Source organism: Stenella coeruleoalba (genome assembly GCF_951394435.1).
Source record: "Stenella coeruleoalba genome assembly, chromosome: 12".
Taxonomy (NCBI): domain Eukaryota; kingdom Metazoa; phylum Chordata; class Mammalia; order Artiodactyla; family Delphinidae; genus Stenella; species Stenella coeruleoalba.
The window spans coordinates 40,063,977-40,086,975 of NC_137158.1; the positions used below are offsets into that span (position 1 = coordinate 40,063,977).

Sequence of the window (22,999 nt, forward strand, 5' to 3'; positions counted from 1 at the left end):
ACAGTGAAATTTTCAGCCCCACCCCCTGACTCCTGGGAATGTGGCAGACAGGAGAGGGCAAGGAAGAGCCTTGCGCACATCCCCCATATTTTGCCCTGGACACCTCTTCCATTTGGCTATTCCTGAGTTGTTATCCTTTATAATAAACTGTTAAACATAAGTAAAGTGTTTTTTTCTGAGTTCTGTGAGTCGAATTGTCAAACCTGAGGGGGGAAGGGGGTCATGAGAATCCTCACATTTGTAACCAGCCAGGCAGGAGTGGGTAGCTTAGGCACCCCATTTAAGGCTGGTGTCTGAAGTGGGAGCAGTCTTGTGGGACTGAGTCTTTAACCTGCAGGGTCTGTGCTAAGTCCAGGTATTTAGTGTCAGAATTGAATTGAATTGTTGGACGACCAGCTGGGGTTGGAGACTCAGGCTTTGGAGATGATGTTAAGCCCTTCTAGGAGCATATCAGGTAGTCTCTATCCTTCCCTTAAAGGTTAAGTTCTCTACTTCCACGGTCATGGAGGGGTCACTGCAGGGTTGCTTCTTGGACTGTCTAAGAGTTTGGGATCTTGGGGAGGTTAATACGTCCTCACACCGATTTTCCTTGTATATTTGTTCACAGTTTCATTTAAAGAAGAGGCAGGGGACTTCGCTGGTGGTCCAGTGGTTAAGACTCTGTGCTTCCACTGTAGGGGGCATGGGTTCGATCCCTGGTTGGGGAACTAAGATCCTGAAAAAAAAAGAAAGAAAAAAAGAAGAGGCAAGACCTGGAGCAAGCCACTCAGCAAAATAAGCCTGGTAATGTGACTCACTCTCAGAAGGCAGGTTAGTGAGCATCTGTTGATCTGTTGTGTTTTAGGCATGCCCTTAGAGGGGTCTTACTCCGTACCCTGAGATCCTTCACAGGGTGTCTCTTCCAATGCACACTCAATTCTACATTTGGTTACTTTTTTTTGCGTGATTTAGTGTCTCTTCTGTATTGGTAAATCAGGCAGTGCCCAGCTGGTTGTATCAACATCGGAACCCCCCTCTCTTGCTTTTATCCAAGTTCGTCTCCACCAGTTATGCCTTTTTCCCTATATCTTCTCACAACCCTTTGTGGTAGCCGTGAGAATGTGCCTCTCAGATCTCTAGCCTCAGGAAACATAATTAACCTATGGCCTCAGCTGCTGTGCGCTGAAATTCGTTACTGCATTTGCTCTGAGTCCACGTATCCCGTGGCTGCTCGCAGCCAAATGCTGAGCACGCCAGGCAATGGCTGAGGACTGCTTAGACATCAGGACTGCTCAGACACTTCTCCTCTTAGAGATGACATTGGATCCAGTGTCTGGAAGAGTCAAAAGCAGCCATGACAATGAGCAATTTCTGTCCTTGCTCAAGTGGTTGACTTCTGGGGGGATAAAAAAAAACGCCGCAGGATTCCTTTTGAAATTGAAAGGCCCTGACCTCATGCAGGGTGGCTGATTTCAACCATGTAAGGCCAGGCAAGGTTAGTGTAAACCTGAATCAGGGTGAAAATACACAATCCTGAGCTGTGGGAACAGTGGGAACCAGGCATTTGTATTCCTTCTCTCAAGAAAATGGATTATGAACTTTCTAAGTAAAGAACCAACAATGTTATCTAGAGCAGTGTTTCTCAAACATTAATATGCATACAAGTCACCTGGAGATTGTATAAAACTGCAGATTCTGATCCAGGAGTTCTAGGATGAGACCTGAGATTTTGCATTTCTGACAAGTTCCAGAAAATGCCATTGCTGCTGGTCTCCAGACCACACCAAATAGCAAGGATCTAGAGAATCTGAAGAATGCCATATATATTGTATTGATTAGTTGGTGGGGCAGGGAGAGGGTCATTTCCAGAACCAATAGCATCATGTGATCTCCTTAGCTGAACAGATATGTCTCCCTTCGGACGCTTAGAGCATTCTAGCCATTCATGTGACAAATATGTACTGAGCAGCTACAGAAAACCAAGTGCTGTGCTAGGTGCTAGGGCAGGAGGGAGCATGGAGAGGAGGGAAGGTGGGAAAAAGATATGGTTTTTGTTTCCAGGATCTTTCAGTGTGGTCATAGGGACACGTCAGTAGAACGTGATGAGAGCCACATAGCCCAGTCTCAAGGGTAGTAGGGAAAGAATTCCGGAAGGAAGCAACAAAACTGAGACATAAAGTTGGTGTTTGACGTGCAAAGTGCCTGTGATTTGGGTGTGCCTGTGTGTGGGAGGTGCATTCCAGAGAAAGAGATAAATACAGAGGCCCAGAGGAAAGCACTGCTGGGGAACTACACATAGTTTAGTACTACTGGAATGAAAGTGCAAAATGACAAGGACTAAGGCCAGAGGGACAAGGCCATGAGGCATTACAGTGTTTGTGGTTCTGACCCTTATCTAAAGACATTCTAAAGGAAACCACTGAATGGGAGTGACTTGATTTTTAGTTTAGAAAGATCACTCTGGCAGAACTAAGATAGCAGCAGTGGGAATGTAGAGAAAAGAATGGACTTGAGAAATAGTTGCCCCTGTTTCTCTAGTTTGACCCAAAGAAGGTACTGCATTAAGCAGCTGAGGACTGCCCAGACTGGAAATCTATGAGATGCCAGGTCGGAAGAGAGTGTCAGGACGCAAACAGCGCCGTAACTCCTACTGGGAGGTGAAAGGCCTGGCAAATCTCTGTGATTTGGTATCAGTGTTCTAGTGAAAGGCCTTAGCCACTAGGATATACACAGGCACACCAGCTTTGACTCCTAGTTGTGTTTGCAAAGGAAGTAAGCTCTCCTAACTACTCGTTTGGGAACACATCTTCGCAGGAGGTGTATTTGGCCAGAACCTGTGGGCTGGTTTCAGTAGAGAGATTGACCAGGCCTGCTGCGACAAGGCTTGATCCACTCAGCTGTTTAATGCTCCCAAATCGATACTTACTTCAACTTGGAGTATGGGCCTATTACTACCATGTTTGCCACCCCACAGCACACACTCACACAGGCACCCATGTGCTATTTCTGTTTGTTGTCCTATTGACTAACCAAACTCAGCATATCTAAAGTCACTCTCATTCCATTTACTCTCAAGCAATACCCCCAATATTTATATCCTTTTTGCTGTAAGTATTATTTTTTGGATCGCTTGGGCTTTAGCTGTGCATCATCTTTTTCACCTCTTTCTCATCTGCCCTCACCCCCTTGCCATACCCTAGCTTGGTTAATGTTAGACCACAGAGATCTCCATGCTACCTTGCTTTCTCTAATTTCTTCTATCCATTAGGCACAATACTAGTGTGATTTACGTACTACCATTCTGATATGTTTTTATAGTATAGATATCTCTTGCCTAGAAATTTATATTTTACATAAATGTGTCTGACTTGAAGACAATGCTATGAGCAAATCAATTATATTTAGTGAGGGTTTGGTAGAGGAAATGGGCAAAATCCTTAGTAGCCAAGTAACCCTAGAAAAGTTTTTTGCCTGACTGTGCCTCTGTTTCTTTATGTGTAAAATGGGGACAAAAATAGTATCTACCTTACCAGGTGATTATGAGTACTGAGAGTTAATATTTATAAAGCAGTTAGAACAGTGTCGGACACATGGTAAGCCTTGAAATGCCTAGAATCTGTGAACAAGTCAATAAGGAAATGGCCTTACCTAGAAAGAAAGAATGTAGTTGAAAATCATAGGATGAGGCCTTGAAGCCATGATTAGAAGTGACTGGTGCTGTGTGGCTAGGCCTGTGAGCAGAGGCTATTCAATCAATGTTGTAACTAAATGAATCTAGTACTGGAAAGCTTGATGATCCTCTTGACCAGAAACCTGAGCTTAAATCTATTGACAGAGTGTTTCAAAACCTTGATTTATTTACTGTCATTTTAGATTCAAAATATTAGTTTTCACAGGCATTTCTGTCTAAGGCAATGTCAATTAATTAGGTCCCAAGTAAAACATCTGCCATGGGAGATTTACATTACCATAGCCTGCATTTGAGAAAGTCAAAAATTTCAAAATATCGTTAGTTCCAAAGTATGTTTTTGATAGCCCAGCTTGAATACTGCATTGTGGATAACAAGGTTAAATAAAGGTTCTAATAAGACAAACAACGACAATTTTAAATAAATCAGATGTTTTTGTCGAAGATTACTCTGTGATTTTCTCCAATTATTCATGACATTTCACCCATTCATATTGTGATCTGCTTTAACAGTGAAGGGAAAAAAAACCTCATCTCCTGGTTTATTCTTTGTTCTCAAGGAGATAAGCTGTTTATAAAGATACGTTATTTGTTATTTAAATCACTTTTACTGAAGTTGTTTATTTCCTTGTTTCAGTTTCTAAAAATATTTCAACAATTGTAATGCTTCTTAGAGATGTCTATTCAATTCAGAGTGATTTGTACTGAAATTCTTTGCTAAATGGGCACAGGTGCTATGTGTATAACATGCTAGAGTGAGTCAAAACTAATAAATGCTAAAAAACAAAAAGGATAACGGGGATATACTTGTGTCAACTTTCAAAATCTGTGATTAAAAACATTTTAGACCTAACATCTCAGATATTTGTAAATGTCTAACTCTATACTTGCCACTTCAAAACTATTTAATAATAGTAATAATAATAAATTAGATAACACCAAAACTATAAGCAGAAAAACTGTATAATTTAAATCCAGAAATCTATTTCTTAGAAAATGCCCTTTAATCACTTTGCAGACTTTCAAGATCATAATTATTATATAAAAGTAATTACATTAGGGCTTCCCTGGTGGCGCAGTGGTTGAGAGTCCGCCTGCCGATGCAGGGGACACGGGTTCGTGCCCCAGTCTGGGAAGATTCCACATGCCATGGAGCAACTAAGCCCGTGAGCCACAACTACTGAAGCCCGCATACCTAGAGCCCGTGCTCCGCAACAAGAGAAGCCACCGCAATGAGAAGCCCGCGCACCGCAACAAAGAGTAGCCCCCGCTCACGTCAACTAGAGAAGGTCCGTGCGTAGAAACAAAGATCCAACACAGCCAAAAAAAAAAAAAAGGCACCCAAATTGGTGAATTTTTATGTAGCCATTTTAATTTTGAAGATGAAAGAAAAAAGCAACATGTTTGGCATATTATGCTTTATTATTTGAAGAAAGGTAAAAACGCAACTGAAAAGCAAAAAAAGATTTGTGCAGTGTATGGAGAAGATGCTGTGACTGATCGAACATGTCAAAAGTGGTTTGCAAAGTTTCATGCTGGAGATTTCTCGCTGGATGATGCTCCCCGGTGGGGTAGACCAGTTGAAACTGATAGCGATCAAATCGAGACATTCATTGAGAACAATTAATGTTATACCACGCGGGAGATAGCCGACATACTCAAAATATCCAAATCAAGCATTGAAAATCATTTGCACCAGCTTGGTTATGTTTATCTCTTTGATGTTTGGGTTCCACATAAGTTAAGCGAAAAAACGCTTCTTGACTGTATTTCCACATGCGATTCTTTACTTAAACGTAATGAAAATGTACCACTTTTAAAACAAATTGTGGCTGGCGATGAAAAGTGGATACTATACAATAATGTGGAATGGAAGAGATTGTGGGGCAAACGAAATAAACCACCACCAACCACACCAAAGGCCGGTCTTCATCCAAAGAAGGTGATGTTGTGTATATGGTGGGATTGGAAGAGAGTCCTCTATTATGAGCTCCTTCAGGAAAACCAAACGATTAATTCCAACAAGTACTGCTCCCAATTAGACCGACTGAAAGCGTCACTCGATGAAAAGCGTCCAGAACTAGTCAACAGAAAATGCATAATCTTCCATCAGGATAACGCAAGACCACATGTTTCTTTGATGACCTGGCAAAAACGGTTACAGCTTGGCTGGGAAGTTCTGATTCATCCACTGAATTCACCAGACATTACACCTTCGGATTTCTATTTATTTAGGTCTTTACAAAGTTCTCTTAATGGAAAAAAATTCAATTCCCTGGAAGACTGTAAAAGGCACCTGGAACAGTTCTTTGCTCAAAAAGATAAAAAGTTTTAGGAAGATGGGATTATGAAGTTGCCTGAAAAATGGCAGAAGGTAGTGGAAAAAAAGGGTGACTACGTTGTTCAATAAATTTCTTGGTGAAAATGAAAAACGTGTCTTTTATTTTTACTTAAAAACCAAAGGCACTTTTTGCCCAACCCAATAAGAAAAGTATCAGAACGCATTTAGGAAATAAAGATGGGGGTAGGGTGTGGGAAGATGAGATCAGTTTTCCAGTTTTTTGAGAATAGTATATATGGAGGTTCATGAAAACAAATGAGATACTTGGTAAATCACTGGGTTTCAATCACTTATGAGAAGATGGTAAGGTAGGTTAGGAACCAGATCTTGATTTTCTAAAGGTCCATAATAAATTGTATTTCATTCGGTAGACAGTAGGGAGGCATTGCAAGTTCAGAATCTGTGATGCAATGTGGTCAGATAGGTCACATTTTTGGAAACAAACCTGATAGCAAGATGGATCAGAGGAGAGAGAGACAGAGCCAGTTAGGAGATGACTGTATTACCCTCAGAAAGACAGGAGGAAGACCCAATGGTAGTTGGTGGATTTATGCCATATTAAGATGATAGATTCAATTATATCTAATGAAAGATTGCATCTGAATCATGAGGAAGAGAAATTAATTGAAGGTGGCTCCCAGATTACAAATTTGCATGTGGATTTGGGGGAGGTTAGAAATGGCTGTGGGTTGCTGCTATTTTAGAAAGAAAGATGGGGGCTTCCCTGGTGGCGCAGTGGTTGGGAGTCTGCCTGCCAATGCGGGGGACACGGGTTCATGCCCCGGTCCGGGGTGATCCCACGTGCCGCGGAGCGGCTGGGTCTGTGAGCCATGACCGCTGGGCCTGCACGTCCGGAGCCTGTGCTCTGCGACGGGAGAGGCCACAGCAGTGAGAGTCCCACGTACTGCAAAAAAAAAAAAAAAAAAGAAAGATGGCAGAGAGGGCATGTGGAGAAATTACATAAGAAAAGCCTCTCCTTCCCCCTTAAAATTTGGGTAAGAAACATTTAAGGAGGAAATATATAGGTAAATAGACAAATAGACATATTATCATGTGGTTCAAATAAAAAAAAGAATATCCTGATAAAGGATATTCAAAACTGAAAAACACTCATACAACTCAATATCAAAAAAACAAAAAATCAAAAAAAAAAAGAACAGCCCAATCCAAAAATGGGCAGAAGATCTGAATAGACATTTCTCCAAGGAAGACATACAAACAGCTAACGGGCATGTGAAAAGATGCTTTACATTGCAAATTATTAGAGAAATGCAAATCAAAAACACAATGAGGTATCATCTCACACCTGTCAGAATGGCCATCATCAAAAAGTCTACAGAAAACAAACTTTGGCAAGAATGTGAAGCAAAGGTAACACTTATACACTGTTGGTGGGAATGTAAATTGGTGCAGCCACTATGGAAAACAGTATGGAAGTTCCTCAAAAAACTAAAAATAGAACTACCATATGATCTAGAAATTTCATTACTGGGTATATATCTAGAAAATAAGAAAACATTAATTCAGCAAGATACATGCACCCCAATGTTCATAGCAGCACTATTTACAATAGCTAAGATATGGAAGCAACCCAAGTGTCCATGAACAGAGGGAATATATATACACACCATATATGTGTATGTGGTGTATATATGTGTTTATATATATGTGTGGTGTATATATATGTATATATATGTAAACAAATTATATATACAATGGAATATTACTCAGTCATAAAAAGAATGAAATTCTGCTATTTGCAGCAATATGGATGGACTTAGAGAATATTATCCTTAGTGAAATAAATCAAAGACAAACACTGTATGATATCATTTATATGTGGAATCTCAAAAATAAAACAAACGAACATAGATGCAAAACAGAAACAGACAGATTTAGAAAACAAACTAGTGGTTACCAGTGGGGAGAGGGAAGTGGGGAGGGGCAAGGTAGGGGTATGGGATTAAGAGATACAAGCTATTATGTATAAAATAGATAAGAAAGAAGGATATAGTCTATAGCACAGGGAATTATAGCCATTATTTTATAATATTAATAGCTTTTAATGGAGTATATTCTAAAAATACTGAATCACTACGCTGTATATCTGAAACTAATATAATATTGTAAATCTACTATATTTCAATTAAAAAACCTGAAAAACAACCGAACCAGTTATTTTGAATCTGTTGTTGAAAATAAGTAGAAAGAAACTAAATAAAGAGTTGAGCACTGAACATGACTTCAAATATTTTGTCTTTGGCCAGTCTCTGGTTACAGATGAAATAGTGTTTCATTAAGGAAAAAAATGGTAGCTTTTGTTGGAAGTTCAGCAGATGTGTAATCTTACTTATTAGAAGGAATGGATTGCTTGCCACAACATCTATACTTGATATAAATTTATATTACTGAGGTGGGTATATCTGGTTTAGAAATTTCCATAGGTAATAAGGCACTTAGGCATATTTATTGTTTGTTGAAATTAAGGAACCTAAATTATATTTTTGACCAAGGATCTTTAATTACAAATATTGGAATTTAGAAGCTAGATATTTTGACTCTGACTCCAGAAAATGAGTTTTTATGGTTTAAATCATTCCTTATGTGTCTTCAAATGAACCATATTGTCTCTTGTAGCTAAAGTGTTTCTTTGTTAAATTAGAAGAACCTATAATTATGAGGAAACATGTGTGATGATAAATAAATGAATGAATAAATAAGTGAAAAATAAGGGCTCTTTGGCTGTATTCCAATTACTTCTCTGATATTGAATTTGATTTTTTTTTTTTTTTTTTTTTTGCGGTATGCGGGCCTCTCACTGTTGTGGCCTCTCCCGTTGCGGAGCACAGGCTCCGACGCGCAGGCTCAGTGGCCATGGCTCACGGGCCTAGCCGCTCCGCGGCATGTGGGATCTTCTCGGACCGGGGCACGAACCCGTGTCCCCTGCATCGGCAGGCAGACTCTCAACCACTGCGCCACCAGGGAAGTCCGATGGTGTTTTTTATTAATCTTCAAGTGGACTCAAAATATTAGGAGCATCACTGATTTCATGAAGCAGGTAGTCTGGTTTTTGCAGAAAGACTAAAATGATGGTAAATTTTGTATTTGTACTAAGACAACTCATTCAGTCACTTAATACACATTTATGGAGTGTGTACTAACTTAGGCACTATTCTAGGCCCTGGGGATACAGCGGTGAACAAAAGAGACATTAATCCCAGTCCACATGGAGCTTAAACTCTAGGAAGAGCAGTAAGAGCAGATAATAAGCTAATAAATTAGTAAAGTATATATAGTGATGTTGGAGAAAATAAAGCTAGGAAGGAGGAAGTTAGGTAGTTAGGTGGTTAGGAAAGGCCTTCACTGGCAAGGTAGCATAAGGAACTAAGGACACAAGGAAGTGAACCAAGTAGATATCTTGGAGGAGAGCATTCCATGCAGAAGGCACAGGAAATGTAAAAGCTTTGAGGTGGGAAACAGGTTTGTGAGTTCCAGAAACTCACATACCATAGTATGTTATCGACCAACAACTTTCTTTCCCATTTTTGTCATCATTTTTTTTTTAATGATTGCATTGATTCGTTGATTGATGGCTGTGTTGGGTCTTCATTGCTGCACGCAGGCTTTTTCCAGTTGCGGCGAGCGGAGGCTTCTCTTGTTGCGGAGCACGAGCTCTAGGCGTGCGGGCTTCAGTAGTTGTGGCACGTGGGCTCAGTCGTTGTGGCTCTCGGGCTGTAGAGTGCAGGCTCAGTTGTTGTGGTGCACGGGCTTAGTTTCTTCACGGCATGTGGGATCTTCCCAGACCAGGGCTCGAACCTGTGTCCCCTGCATTGGCAGGCAGATTCTTAACCACGGTGCCAGCCCTGGCCTGGTTTTGTCCCTGAGATTAGAGTCCAGAACTAATTGGCACTTCTCTAGGGAGATTTTTTAGTAGGAAAAGATAATGCTTTGTGATTTTCTGATTTACATTTTCTGATAATGTTCAAAATGCCTTTTAGGGCTTTTTTTTTTTTTTTTCGGTACGCGGGCCTCTCACTGCTGTGGCCTCTCCCGTTGCGGAGCACAGGCTCCGGACGCGCAGGCTCAGCGGCTATGGCTTACGGGCCCAGCCACTCCGCGGCATGTGGGATCCTCCCGAACCCGGGCACGAACCCGTGTCCCCTGCATCGGCAGGCGGACTCCCAACTGCTGCGCCACCAGGGAAGCCTTAGGGCTTTTTGTTTTTGTTTTTGTTTTAGCAATTGCAGGAACAGCAGGAGTTTGGGATTGGTATTTTAATAAAATAGTTTACAGTGGCTACTTAATTAGTTTTCTGGTCATAATAAATTCTCTTGAATACAACAAATGTAATTTAAATTATTTCCAAGTTACCTCATACTTGTACACAATAAAGTTCATTTGCCATGTTTCTGTCCACTTGCACAGTCATGTGAAAATTTCCTGCAGATCTTCCTGCCAATTTGGCATTAAACTATCAATGAGTTCCTATTTCACTTCCATAATTATTAAGCCTTTGGAATCTCTACTAAGAGGTAATTTCATTGACCAAGACCAAGACAAGAAGTTGTTTTCCCAGGGCAAACAAAATGATACCTAGACACTCTCTAAAAGTCTTGAGAGTAATGAATATGTAAGTCAAGGAAGAAACAGTCCAGTTTTTTCAAAAGGCCTTTCACAAAGTGTCACACCAAAAATTAGTAACATTAAATGAAACAAACATGGAGGAATCGTTTGTCGTGTCAGACAATGGAATTAAAGATAGAAAAAAATGTGAAATGACATTTTGAAGAACACAATCAAAATAATTTTTCTATAAACGATTTGACAGAGTCAGTAGAGAAATCTCCAAAATATTATATGCTCTCCTTTTCCTGTTTCTTTGGAATCTTCTATTGTAGACCAACTAACTAACTTCCTGGAACTCTTTCTAGTGTAGTCTGAAACGTGGCTTTCTCCTTCCTGTAATCCAGTTTTTTTATTTTTATTTTTTTTGCCCCACTGCGCCACCCGGGATCATAGCTCCCCCGACCAGGGATGGAAGCCGTGCCTGCTGCGGCGGAAGCGCAGCCTTAACCACTGGAATGCCAAGAAAGTCCCTAGTCCAGATTTTCTTGCTTGCCTGCCTTAGCTCACTCTATTTCCTGTTCTTGGAAGGTCTTCGTTTCCTGTTAAAAATAAAGCTTCTAGAAGGCCTTCCTGATTTCCCAGCCAAAGTGCTCTTTCACTGTTTCCAGAACACCTAGTAGAATCTTTGGTCGCTTTCTTTATCCTTCCTTACCGGATTGCCTGCCTCTTCTGGACAGCAGTTTGTATTCCCAATACAGTTATCATAGTGACTCAAAACATTTTTTGTTTAATCAAATTAGGGCAGATCACTTAGAAATTCCTCCTTAGATACACTGTCCCACAGTCCATCTCGGGCCATTGGCTTTCCCATGTTACACAAATTTTCCATGTTCTTTCAAAACATTTGAGTATATGCCACATTGAAAATGATTTATGCTCTTGAAATACAAAAAGTAAAAGTGGTAGGAGCACATTTCATGTACTCTGCCAAAGATGCGTTGGACGCTGGAGGCAAATAAATTGGGGATACCGTTTATGGAGATAACAATATTTCGTTAAAATATGAAGGCCCACTGGATCGCCTACACTTTATTTAGGTTTTGGAATCTCGGTCAGGTACGCTACCGAAAAGGCTGAGGAGTGCTAACTTGAATACACGCCGCAAACACGTTCTAACTCCTTGAAAATGTTTTTAGATCAGCTGCAGCAGGCGCTGGGCGGACAACTGCCCCTCCCCCCAGCCTAAAGCTGCCCTCCGCCCCGTCCCTTCGCCCGGCCCCCGCGCCGCCGCACTGCATGCTGGGAGTCGTAGTCCCGGTTTGTTTTGCCCGGAGGGATCGAAGGGCATTGGAGTCCAGCTTGCCCTCGAGCTACTAGAGGTCGCGTTCTTCCGCTGCTCCCTTTCGTTCTGTCGGGCGGAGCCTTCCGTGAGCACGGCTGGATTTGTCTGTGCTACCGTCTCTCTTCTGGGTTTCAATAAAGTTTTCCTCTTCCTTCCCCTGTACGGAGCTCAAGATGGCGGCCTCTTGGTCGCCCTTGGTTACCCTGCGCTTAGCGCCGAGCCGGCTGAGAGGAAGATGTGTCCGGTGCAGGGCTTGGGCCGCTGCTCTCCCCACTTCGGTCACCGCCCCTGGAAACCCCTTTTGTAAAGGTTAGTGACTGTATCTGGAGTAAGCCGAGACGACTGCTTATGACCGGGGAAGTCTCGGGGCAGTCACCCTCCCTCCTCGAGCTCCCCAAACTGCCTCCTTGGTTCGCGGTTTTCGAGAGATTTCTTCGAGAGGAGTTCCACCCTCTCTTGCACCGCTGTTACTGCCTGCTCATGAAGGAGCACTGAGGGAGGTGGCCCAGAGTAACTTTCATTTTGAGGGTTAGATGTCGACCCAGGGTTTGTTCCTTTCCGGCTGTTAGAGACCTATAAACCCAGGTGTGGGGAGTACCTCGCTTGAAGGGATTCAAGTGTGGGGTTGAGGCCTGGGAACTCTTCCAACCTGCCGCATCCCAAGCTCTCCAGGCTGGTGACCCGGGACTGTACCTCTGACATCTGCAGGCCCTGCGTGCTCTCTGGATTGCGGGAATGCAAGTGTACTGACATTCTCAGATTGAGGGGTCGATTCTTTGTGTTCTTTTCAAGTCCTAGAGGCTTCAGCGAGGCGTATTTTGTCACCGGGCTTGCATCATTCATTCATTCTTTCAAATTGTTATTCATAAGTGAATGAACCTGTATTTTGAGTAACCAAGGCCACAGGAGTGCTAGTTTTACTATATTCATATACTCCCACTAAATTGCGGGCTACTCAAAGGCAAGGACTGGGTGTCATTGTTTCCTCAGCACTTAGCACAGTGTTTGGCACCTGATGGGCAGATATATTTTTTGAGTGAATGAATGACGTTATTCTTATTGCTCCCTCATCCACATACTTAAGCTTTCCTTTTTAAAAAAAATCTCCAGGAACCCCACCCTTATACATCTTAATAAACTGATTCTCATTGGCAGTTTAGCTAAAACTCTATCAGTCTTTGATTATTATCATAAATAGAGTTGAAATTAATACTAAAACTGTGATTAAGTCACCTTAGGTTTTACTGTAAAGTTTAGCGTAATCCACTTACTGTATAATGGAATATTTTGGTAGCATGAGGTTTCGATCTTAATATAAACTATTTAAAAAATTTTTGGAATAGGCTATACAAGCAAATAACACAAAATTCAAAAGGTACAAGAAGGAATTTGGTAAAATGTTGACTTTCTTCCACTCCTGTTCCATAGCCATTTAGTTTTCCTTCCCAGAGGCAACTTCTCATACTTGTTTCTTATGTATTCTTCCAGAGACATTCTGTATATATCCACCATATATATTTATAAATACCTGAATTAAAGAAAAATAGAAGTGGTAATATACTATACACACTGTTCTGGTCCTTCCTTTTTTTTTCATGTAGTATATCTTGGAGATCATTCCATATAAATACGTGTAGAACTGCCTCTTTTTTTTGGCTGCCACAAGGCATGTGGGATCTTAGTTCCCCAACCAGGGATTGAATGGGCCCTCCCTGCATTGGAAGCTCAGAGTCTTAACCACTGGACTGCCAGGGAAGTCCCTGTACCTCATGTTTTAAATGGTTAAAATAGAATTCCGTTCAATGCATGTACCATAATTTATGAAAATTAGGATTTAAGGAACATTAGCATAACAACATGAGCCTTAATGTTTGTTCTGGGTCATGCAATATGCTAAGTGCTTATCTTGTTTAATTCCTGTTATCCTCATTTTGGGGATGAGGAACCCAAGGTTGCAGAAGTTATTTGGCTAGTTAAGTGGCAGAATTTTTTTTTTTTTTTTTTTTGCGGTACGTGGGCCTCTCACTGTTGCGGCCTTTCCCGTTGCGGAGCACAGGCTCCGGATGCGCAGGCTCAGCGGCCATGGCTCACGGGCCCAGCCGCTCCGAGGCATGTGGGATCTTCCCGGACCGGGGCACGAACCCGTGTCCCCTGCATCGGCAGGCGGACTCTCAACCACTGCGCCACCAGGGAAGCCCCAGAATTTGTTTTGAATGTGGACATTTGATGAAAATGCAGTTAGAGGTCAATTTAATTGTAACTAAAGTTGCTCCTTCCCCCTCTTTAAGTAAAAGAAAAATTTAAGTTGAAACGTTATTCAGTATTTAGAGTCTGATTTAAGTTTGTTTTCTATCGTTTTCTTGATGTTTTTGGGGGGGGGGTATTTACTGTTGACATTTGTTTTATCTCCTTTTTTTAATCTTTTCAAGCCTACTGTTTACTGCAGTGTAATGTGAGGGAAACACATTACACTTAATGTTAAACAAAAGAAGGAAGTAGATAAAGGAAAGGAATGAGGGGAAAGGAAGAGCATATTCTTTGTTTTTGTGCTTCATTTCTTTCTTTCATTTTTTTTCCCTTAATTAATTTATTTGGCTGCAGCATGCGGGATCGAGTTCCTTGACCAGGGATTGAACCCGGGCCCCCTGCATTGGGAATGCAGAGTCTTAGCCACTGGACCACCAGGGAAGTCCCCATCTAAGCTTTAATGCCAGCCTTGGCTCTAAGACATTTTGGTAACTGGAAATGTGAAAACTTTAGGGGTCCTAAAATGGTGTTCATTCATATCACCTAACTTTAAATTCCTTAGGAAGTACAACTTATAAATTCCACTTTGCGATATATGTATTTCCATTAGTCAGATTATTAAACAATTGAAAGTATCAATAAAATTTGGTATCTTAAATAATTTAAGTATATATGTCAATTTTGATATTACTGCTTGTTTTCTTTTAGGTCTAAGTGTATTTTCATTTAATGTAACAGTTATTCAGTCTCCAGATAGTTATGGGGAAACATTTTATTAGAAATCAGAGTGGTTATGGTATGGGTAGAAAATGCCTCGAGATTGCTAATTCAGTTGAAGTCTTGTATTAAGTGTATGGAGGGGGAAAGTGAATGAAATTGGCTGCCAGGCCTTGAATAGCTTACAGTCTTGGGAGATGGAATTACAAGAGCTAATGTTTATTGAGCCCTTTCTGTGTTCCAGGCAGTCTGCTAGCCGTTTCTTTCTCTCATAATTTATCTTCATAAAAACTCTATTATAAAATTATTTTAAAATTTTTAAAAAAATTTTATTTTTTAATGTTTCTTTTTAAAAATTTTATATTGGAGTATAATTGATTTACATTGTTGTGTTAGTTTCAGGTGAAACTGAATCACTTTAGTGATTCAGTAAAGTGATTCAGTTATACATGTACATATATCCATTCTTTTTAAGATTCTTTCCCTATATAGGTTATTACAGAGTATTGAGTAGAGTTCCCTGTGCTATCTATAAAGGTATTGTCATCTCTGTTTTATAAATGACTAAACAGGCATGGCTACTCAAGTGGTATTTGAGCCCAGGCATTTTCCCTCCAGAAGTACAAACTTAACCAACCACTGTGTTCTACTAGCTCTTTACCGTGACAATGAACATTAACACCACCATAATCTAGGCCCATCTGAAGTGTTGTAGGACTACAGAGGAGAAAGCAGCTCTGCTTGGAGAGGGGAGGGCTTTTTAGCAAAAGTGTGGAAGTGAGCTGCACCTGGCCCTTATTGGTGTATGTATAGTCCCTCAGGGGGAACAGCTAGAGATGAAGCTTGGCAGGTGGGCTGGATTCTGGTTAGAAGAGTCCTGTATAGTATGCAAAGATGTGTAGGCTCAGGGGGATACTGCTGAAGATTTCTTAAGAAGAGAAGTGATCAGGTCCATTTTAGCATGATTATCCCTGTGGCTACCTGAAAAACAGGTCAGGAATGCCTGGATGGGGGAATATTGGAAGCTTGGTGATTATTTAGGAGGAAGTTGTAGTAGTTTAGGGAGAGTGATTTAGGCCCTGAATTACTGCTGTGGTAAAGATGGAGAGCAGGGCAGCGAAGGAGGGAATTCAGAGACCCTGCTTTGGTAAAATTGACAGGATCTGGGGGAGACAAGGAAAGAGAGGAGTTAAGGTCAATTTGGGTTTCCTAGTTTGGGTAATTTAATGGCATCAAATTCCGTCTATCAAAGGAAACTAAACAAATGAAAAGTAAGGCCAGAGGCATTTTAGGGAGGGGTTCCATTTTGGATATGTTAAAGTTGAGGTGTTAGTGATAATTCCAGGTAAACAAGTCTAAGTAGTTGTAGGAAATATGGGATCTGAGTCTAAGAAAGGAAATATGAGGTGTTGAGAGCCATGAGAATGGAAGAACTAGCCTTGAAATATTTGTAGAATGAAAAGGAGAAAAGGCTAGGGATGAGTTCTTGAGGAAAACTGATGTTTTATGAGCAGAAGGTGACCTCATCAGAGAGCAGTTAGAGAGGTCATAGGGGAAATTGGAGAGAAGCCAAGGAAGAGAACGCTTCTAAGTTTTCTAAAACTTAAAATCAGTGTATCTATTGTACTTAAGCTAGCCTTAGAAATTAAGTTTCTTTCTTTCTGTTTTTTTTTCTTACTTTTTGGCCACACTGCGTGGCATGTGGGGTCTTAGTTCCCAGACCAGGGATGGAACCTGCACCCCCTGCAGTGGAAGCGCGGAGTCTTAACTGCTGGACCACCAGGGAAGTCCCAGAAATTAAGTTTATTTCATAGAGGCAAGGTAATATGACAGTCACACCTTGTGATTTCTTATCATTGTAGTGTCCTTCTGTATCTCAGTGTTATATTTTTAGATCTCTATATTAACTGAAGATTCGTATTTACCTTTAGTCACAATCTCTTCTTTAGTACATGTACATTGGAGATCTTGATTAGGTATTAATGTGAGTAGAACTCAGCCATATGAATTGGTATTATTTATTGGCTGTATAGATTAGTGGTTAAGAAAATGGGTTTGGACTTTTATCACTCAGTTAGATGAACACCCTGTGTGAAACTTCATGTTTCTTGGATTTCCGTTATTGTTTATTATTATATTAGAAAAGAAGGTTCATGCCTGCTCCTGAGACTATTAACTTCATGATAATGGTTTCTTTCAGTTTTTTTTTTTAAGCATAGCACAACTTATTACATGGCATAGCTAGTGCTCAGATGTAGTTCTGGGGTGGAGGGTGGGCAGATGAAATAGGGTGGGTTCAAGAGTAGAACCCATTAGAAAGGAACTTTAGAAGTCCAGAGATGGATTATTGATCTACTGTAGATTTGCACTGTGTTATACCTCAAGAGCTTCATTCTGTTTGTTTAAGTAAATGGTGAATATTTAAATGGGTTTAACTATTTTTAAAAAATTAACTTTTTTTTGGGCTGCGTTGGGTCTTAGTTGCGCCAAGTGGGCTTCTTTCTATTTGCGGCGTGCGGGCTTAGCTGCCCTGCAGCATGTGGGATCTTAGTTGCCCGACCAGGCATCTAACTGGTGTCCCCTGAATTGCAAGATGGATTCTTAACCACTTAAATCCTGGTTTTACCTATTTTAGATTTGTCTTTTCACAAAAGTACCACAGAAATAATAGATGTCAAGGGCCCAGTGCAATAATACGCTCTATAAATTCTGACAGAAGGTCATGTAGCCTCAGCTTGACTATATCTAATACTGTTTCCCTAGGCCACTCATATTTTTTTCTTGCTTGTGACTAAGATTTGTTCTAATTTCTCTTTTAAGAGCCTTTTGAATATGTCTGTTCTTCCTGCTGTGTTTTGTCTTCCTTGCCTAAGGTCCTCTGTTGAGGTCCCATTTCTATGTGTACCCTGCTGGAGGTACCTCATACTTTAATCTCCAGAATCTTTTTTCATAACCTTCTTTCACTGTCCTACTTGTCCTTCTTATTTCTTCTCTCCGTTCAGCTCATCCTAGAAGATACTTTTCAACACATTATCTATCCATATTCTTGACCAGGTGTGCCAGTTTTCAACAATTTTTAAAGCCTGAACATGCAGTTCTTAGTGTAGTTACTTCAAAGCTTCATAATGCAATTTATATCTTAAATGTAATTCCTGTAGATTACATTTAAAAATTCTTATTTATATATTTGTGTAAAAAAATTTAAAATAAATGAACATAACAAATAGACGTTATTTTTCTTTATTGTTTGAAAGAAAATAGACCCCTTAGGTCTCATTATTAAATAGTGTTTGAAAAGGGTGAATATTAAGGAGTTACTCAGTATGCTAGGCCATGCCTATAATTACTTCAGAATAGCTTTATTCAGATTTTTAGGCAGTATTTTACTGATTTGTTATGAAATTTAAGTACTGTTTTTTTTCTTTTGTAAAGTTACACACATTGGCACATTTAAGATTAGCTTCGAAAGGAAAAGAATGATAACTGGCAAGCATTTAGTTTTAATTTTCATAATTTTTCTATTTAAATCAAAAGCACCCTTTTAAAGCCCCTAAATCATCCTTTTATAAATAAAGTAAATGCATTCCTTGATGATGGCTTATGTTGTTTTTTTAAAGAAAGAGTTTAATTAAGATTTGATTTTCTTCTATTCTGCACTTTGTTTATTCATCACTGAATCAAACATAGGTGTTTAATGTCACTGGTAAATCTGACTTTTTGGGTCATTGATGACCGTTGCAGTTTTCGAAAAAAGCAGCTATTTCTCTTTGGGGTATGCATAGAACATAATAGAGCATAAACGGGCTGCCTGTGACCTTAGCATGGGCTTCTGTCATTGTAGGAGAACATTTCTGGTCAGTGGCCACTGTTTACAGTTTGTTAAAATCAACACAAGTGTACAAAACACTCATGAATAATTGTGAACACAGTATTTGAATGGATGTTTAATAAATATGCATTAAAAATATAATTACAGTAATGAAGTTACAGCTGAAATTTTAATCCAGCCCTTTAGAAATATTAAACGTGCTTTTCCTGATTGTGCATTTTTCGCACAGCAGTTGGGTAAACATTTTAAACTGGAAATCTAAATTCCTTATATAGTTTTGATTTCATTTAACTAAGCGTGTGTTCTTTTTTGGCAACAATCTTCTTTCTCTTTGTGAAGAAGTGAAGCTCATTTTATTCCATAACTGTTACTTAGAAGAATTTTGATCAGTTCTGTCATAGGACTAATGAACATATGGGATACCAGATGAATAATAAAATGTGACCCGGAAAGACTAGATTGTGATTCTGGTTTCATCCTATGGTACTGGATCAATCATTTAATTTGGTATTTCTTTTTTCTCATCTGTAGAATGGGATTAGTCATCCTAACTCTGCCTTCCTCACATGTCATCTATGAGGCTCAGATAAGTTATTATATAATAGGAGAAAGTCCTTTGAAAATTATAAGAAATGTTATATAAATATAGGGCTATGCTGGGAGTAATTGAAATATTAATATTGAAATGCTAGAGGTGGTGGATTCCAGTCAGTGAATAGGAATGGGATGAACTCAACTCTATGTATAATTACTAAAACCATTTTGATTTTCGGGGAGACTAACTTATATTAACAATGGCAAAGGGCTCAGTCTGATTTCAGTGCTTTGAATTCCAGAAGACGAAGTTTTGATTTTTCTAAGATTGTGCAGAGGGCCTCTATAGATAACCAGGGATGGTTATTGTTATCCTGGACTTAACTACCTTTCCTCTGGATATTCTGAATATCTAGAGGGTCTTAGAAAATATGAGCTACTGCTTTCGTCATGATGTTTCAAAGAAGGCTATTGAAATTTGATTTATAGTATGCAGGTAAGTCACTAAGGTAAATTATCTTAATTTAGTAAGATACTGCTTATGAATACTGTTTTCAAAGGAACTCAAGTTGTTAATTATTTGCTGTGCAGCAAGATATGAAGATAACATTTCATGGGATCATAGAATAATAGAGCTGAAGAGGACCTCTGGGTTATGTAGTTAAATGTCAGGTGGGAAGGTAGTTTCTGCCTTTATTGTTTCTTTTTGAGGCATGCTGTTCATTTTTATATAGCCCTAATTGCTAGAAAATTCTTTAAGTAGAATTCTTCAAGTAGAGCTTTTCTGTAACTTCTCATTCATCTTGACTCTTTCCCCAGGCACAACTTATATAACTCTAGTTCTCGTGTGCTTATGACAGTTTTTTAAGTATATCTTATTCATTTATATAGTCATTTATTCATTTATCATATTATTGGTTGCCTCCTTGTCCCAATTCCATTTGACAACCTTTAAAACATTAAAGACATATTTCTCCCATTCATCCGTTCATTCATTCCCCAAATATTTCTTGGTGCCATCTGTATGCTAGACACAGAGTGCTGGGATGTTGTTACTCTCTCCTCAATGTCAACTGTCTCTTGTCTTATCAGTCAAATCTTATGACACGGTTTCTAGATCCTTGAACTACTTCCCTTCTTGAGATTACAGTCTGCTTTCTGAATGTCACTCTGAAAATGTGGCCCACATATCTCAATATATTCCTTTGGACATGTCTGGCCAGAGCACTATTTTAGGTTACCTTTTCTGTGTCCTGTTGCATTAAGTTGGTGGCCAGGTCATATTCATGTCTCACCTTAAGACTCCTAGGGCTATTATAAGACAGGTCTCTTTTGTTTATATTTGATTAGCTATTTTTTCTATTAAAAATAAATTATTTTTATTATAAAAATACTATATGTACATAGTAGAAAATACAGGAAAGATAATTACTGTTAACTTCATTTTTATTTTTTAAGCATACTTATTAAAGTATAAGATTCATTTAGTAAAGTACGCAAGTGGTAAGTGTAAAGCCTACTGAATTTTCATAAAGAGGATAGATTTGTGTAAATACAACCTAAATCAAGAAATAGAACATTTGTAGTACCCAGAGGCTCCCATTGTGTACCCTCCAAATCACTAGCTTTTTACTCCCAATGGCAATCAACATCCTGATTTATGTTACTATTGATTTATCCTTTCATCTCTTCTTTTTTCTTTTTTTTAAAAAATTAATTAGTTAATTTATTTTTGGCTGCGTTGGGTCTTCGTTGCTGCACACAGGCTTTCTCTAGTTGTGAGTGGAGATTACTCTTTGTTGCGGTGCGCGGTCTTCTCATTGCGGTGGCTTATCTTGTTGCAAAGCACAGGCTTTAGGTGCACGGGCTTCAGTAGTTGTGGCATGTGGGCTTAGTAGTTGTGGTTTGCGGGCTCTAGAGTACAGGCTCAGTAGTTGTGGTGCACGGTCTTAGTTGCTCTGTTATCCTTTCATCTCTTGATGGACACTTAAGTTGTTTTCATGTCGTGGCTATTTAAATAATGCTGCAATGAACATGGGGGTGCAGATACTTTTTTGAGATAGTGATTTTGTTTCCTTCAGATAAATACTCATAGGTGAAATTGTTGGATTCTATTTCTTAATGAATTATGCCAGATTTATAGATTGAAAATATATTCTGTCATTCTGTGTGTTGTATTTTCACCTTCTTGATAATGTCCCTTTTTTAAAAAAAATTTATTTATTTGCCTGTGCCAGGTCTTAGTTGCAGCATGAGGGCTCCTAGTTGCAGCATGTGGGATCTAGTTCCCTAACTGGGGATTGAACCTAGGCCCCCTGCATTGGGAGCACCGAATCTTAACCATTGGACCACTAGGGAAGTCCCAATAATGTCCTTTGATATACAAAAGTTTTAATTTTGATGAAGTCCAATTTATTTTTTCTTTGGCTGCTTTTGGTGTCATAGCTAAGAAATCATTGCCTAATCCAAGGTCATGAAGATTTACAATTATGCTTTCTTCTAAGCATTTAAAAGTTTTAGCTCTTACAGTTACGTTTTTGATCCATTCCTACTGGGGTTTAATTGGGAGTCCTTAAGTCTGAGTTTCACAGGCGATTGTGATGTCCAGACAGGATTAGATTTAGAAAGTCCACACCTGTTAAGAGAGATCAGGGATTGGCAACCTTTTTCTGTAAACATTCAGATAATACTTTTGTCCTTGCCTGCCATGGTCTCTGTTACAACTTTAGCTGACCCTCCATATTTGTGAGTTTGGCATCCGCGGATATAGCGGGCCAACTATTCATTGTACTGCACCATTTTATACAAGGGACTTGAGCATTTGTGGATTTTGGTATATGCAGGAGGCCCTGGAACCACTCCCCTGCAGATACTGAGGGACAACTATACTCAACTCTGGTGGTGTAGTGTGTAAACAGCCAGAGATAATAGACTAATGTGCATGGTCAATTTGGCCTGCAGGCTGCTATAGTTTGCAGACCACTGGACTAGGTAAATATTCATGTATACTTTATTTTTTTGGTTTGAAATTTTTTATATATTTACATTTTAAAACCATCTGGAAAGTATTTTGGTATGTAGTATGAGGGGATAATCTAAATTAATTTTTCTGTTGTTTTCCAGTTGTCCAGGTGTCACTTGTTGAATGATCTCTTGGCTCCCATTGCTTAATTCATTGATTCAACAAATATTTATTGTGTGCCCATCATATGCCAGGCATTGTAGGTGCTAGGTATACAGTGAATTAAATAGGCATGGTACCTTCCCTCTTGTGGCTTGCAGCCTAGTTGAGAGAGACAGACATAAAATAAATAACAAATAGATAATTACAAGTTGGGTGATAAAAGAAAAGAACAGTGATAATATTTGGTATGCCTCCCTCTTTTATTATATATTAAATTATTCCCTGAAGACTTCCTTTTAGAATATCTATTCTATTCATTGATCTTTTGCTCATAGTGTTTTATATTTATTTTCTCATCTGGTAGTCAAGATCCCCCTCATTACTTTGCATCTTCATGATTTTCTAAGGATTTTGGATTTGGATTTTGGTGGAACTGTATTTAATCTGCAAATTAATTTGTGAAGAACTGACAATGTTACAGTGTTGTGCATTTCTTTTCAATAACACTGTGTCCAGTCTCCCAAATTTTCATTTATGCCTTTGAGAAAGATTTTAGTTTTCTTCACATAGATCTTAGAAGCTGATTGTTACTATGACTCTTCTTTATTCTAGACTTTTTATCTTAATTGTAA

At 39.4% G+C, this 22,999-nt stretch overlaps 1 protein-coding gene across 6 annotated transcripts in view; it reads left to right on the forward strand.

Annotated features, from left to right (window-relative positions):
* The window catches only part of AFG1L (AFG1 like ATPase), a gene marked incomplete at its 5' end in the record, with an annotated part of 226,328 nt that overhangs the window by 9,353 nt on the left and 193,976 nt on the right, over nt 1–22,999 (forward strand). For 3 of the 6 annotated variants that reach the window (XM_079939408.1, XM_079939406.1, XM_079939407.1), the window contains one exon: nt 12,090–12,225. The exons of 1 other annotated variant lie outside the window; for it this stretch is intronic. In XM_079939408.1, the coding sequence (XP_079795534.1) occupies nt 12,090–12,225 (136 nt within the window). Of the gene's footprint in view, nt 1–8,966; nt 9,067–12,089; nt 12,226–16,357; nt 16,702–22,999 lie in introns of those variants that run through there. 2 more of the 6 variants (XM_079939411.1, XM_079939410.1) reach the window with 2 other exon arrangements.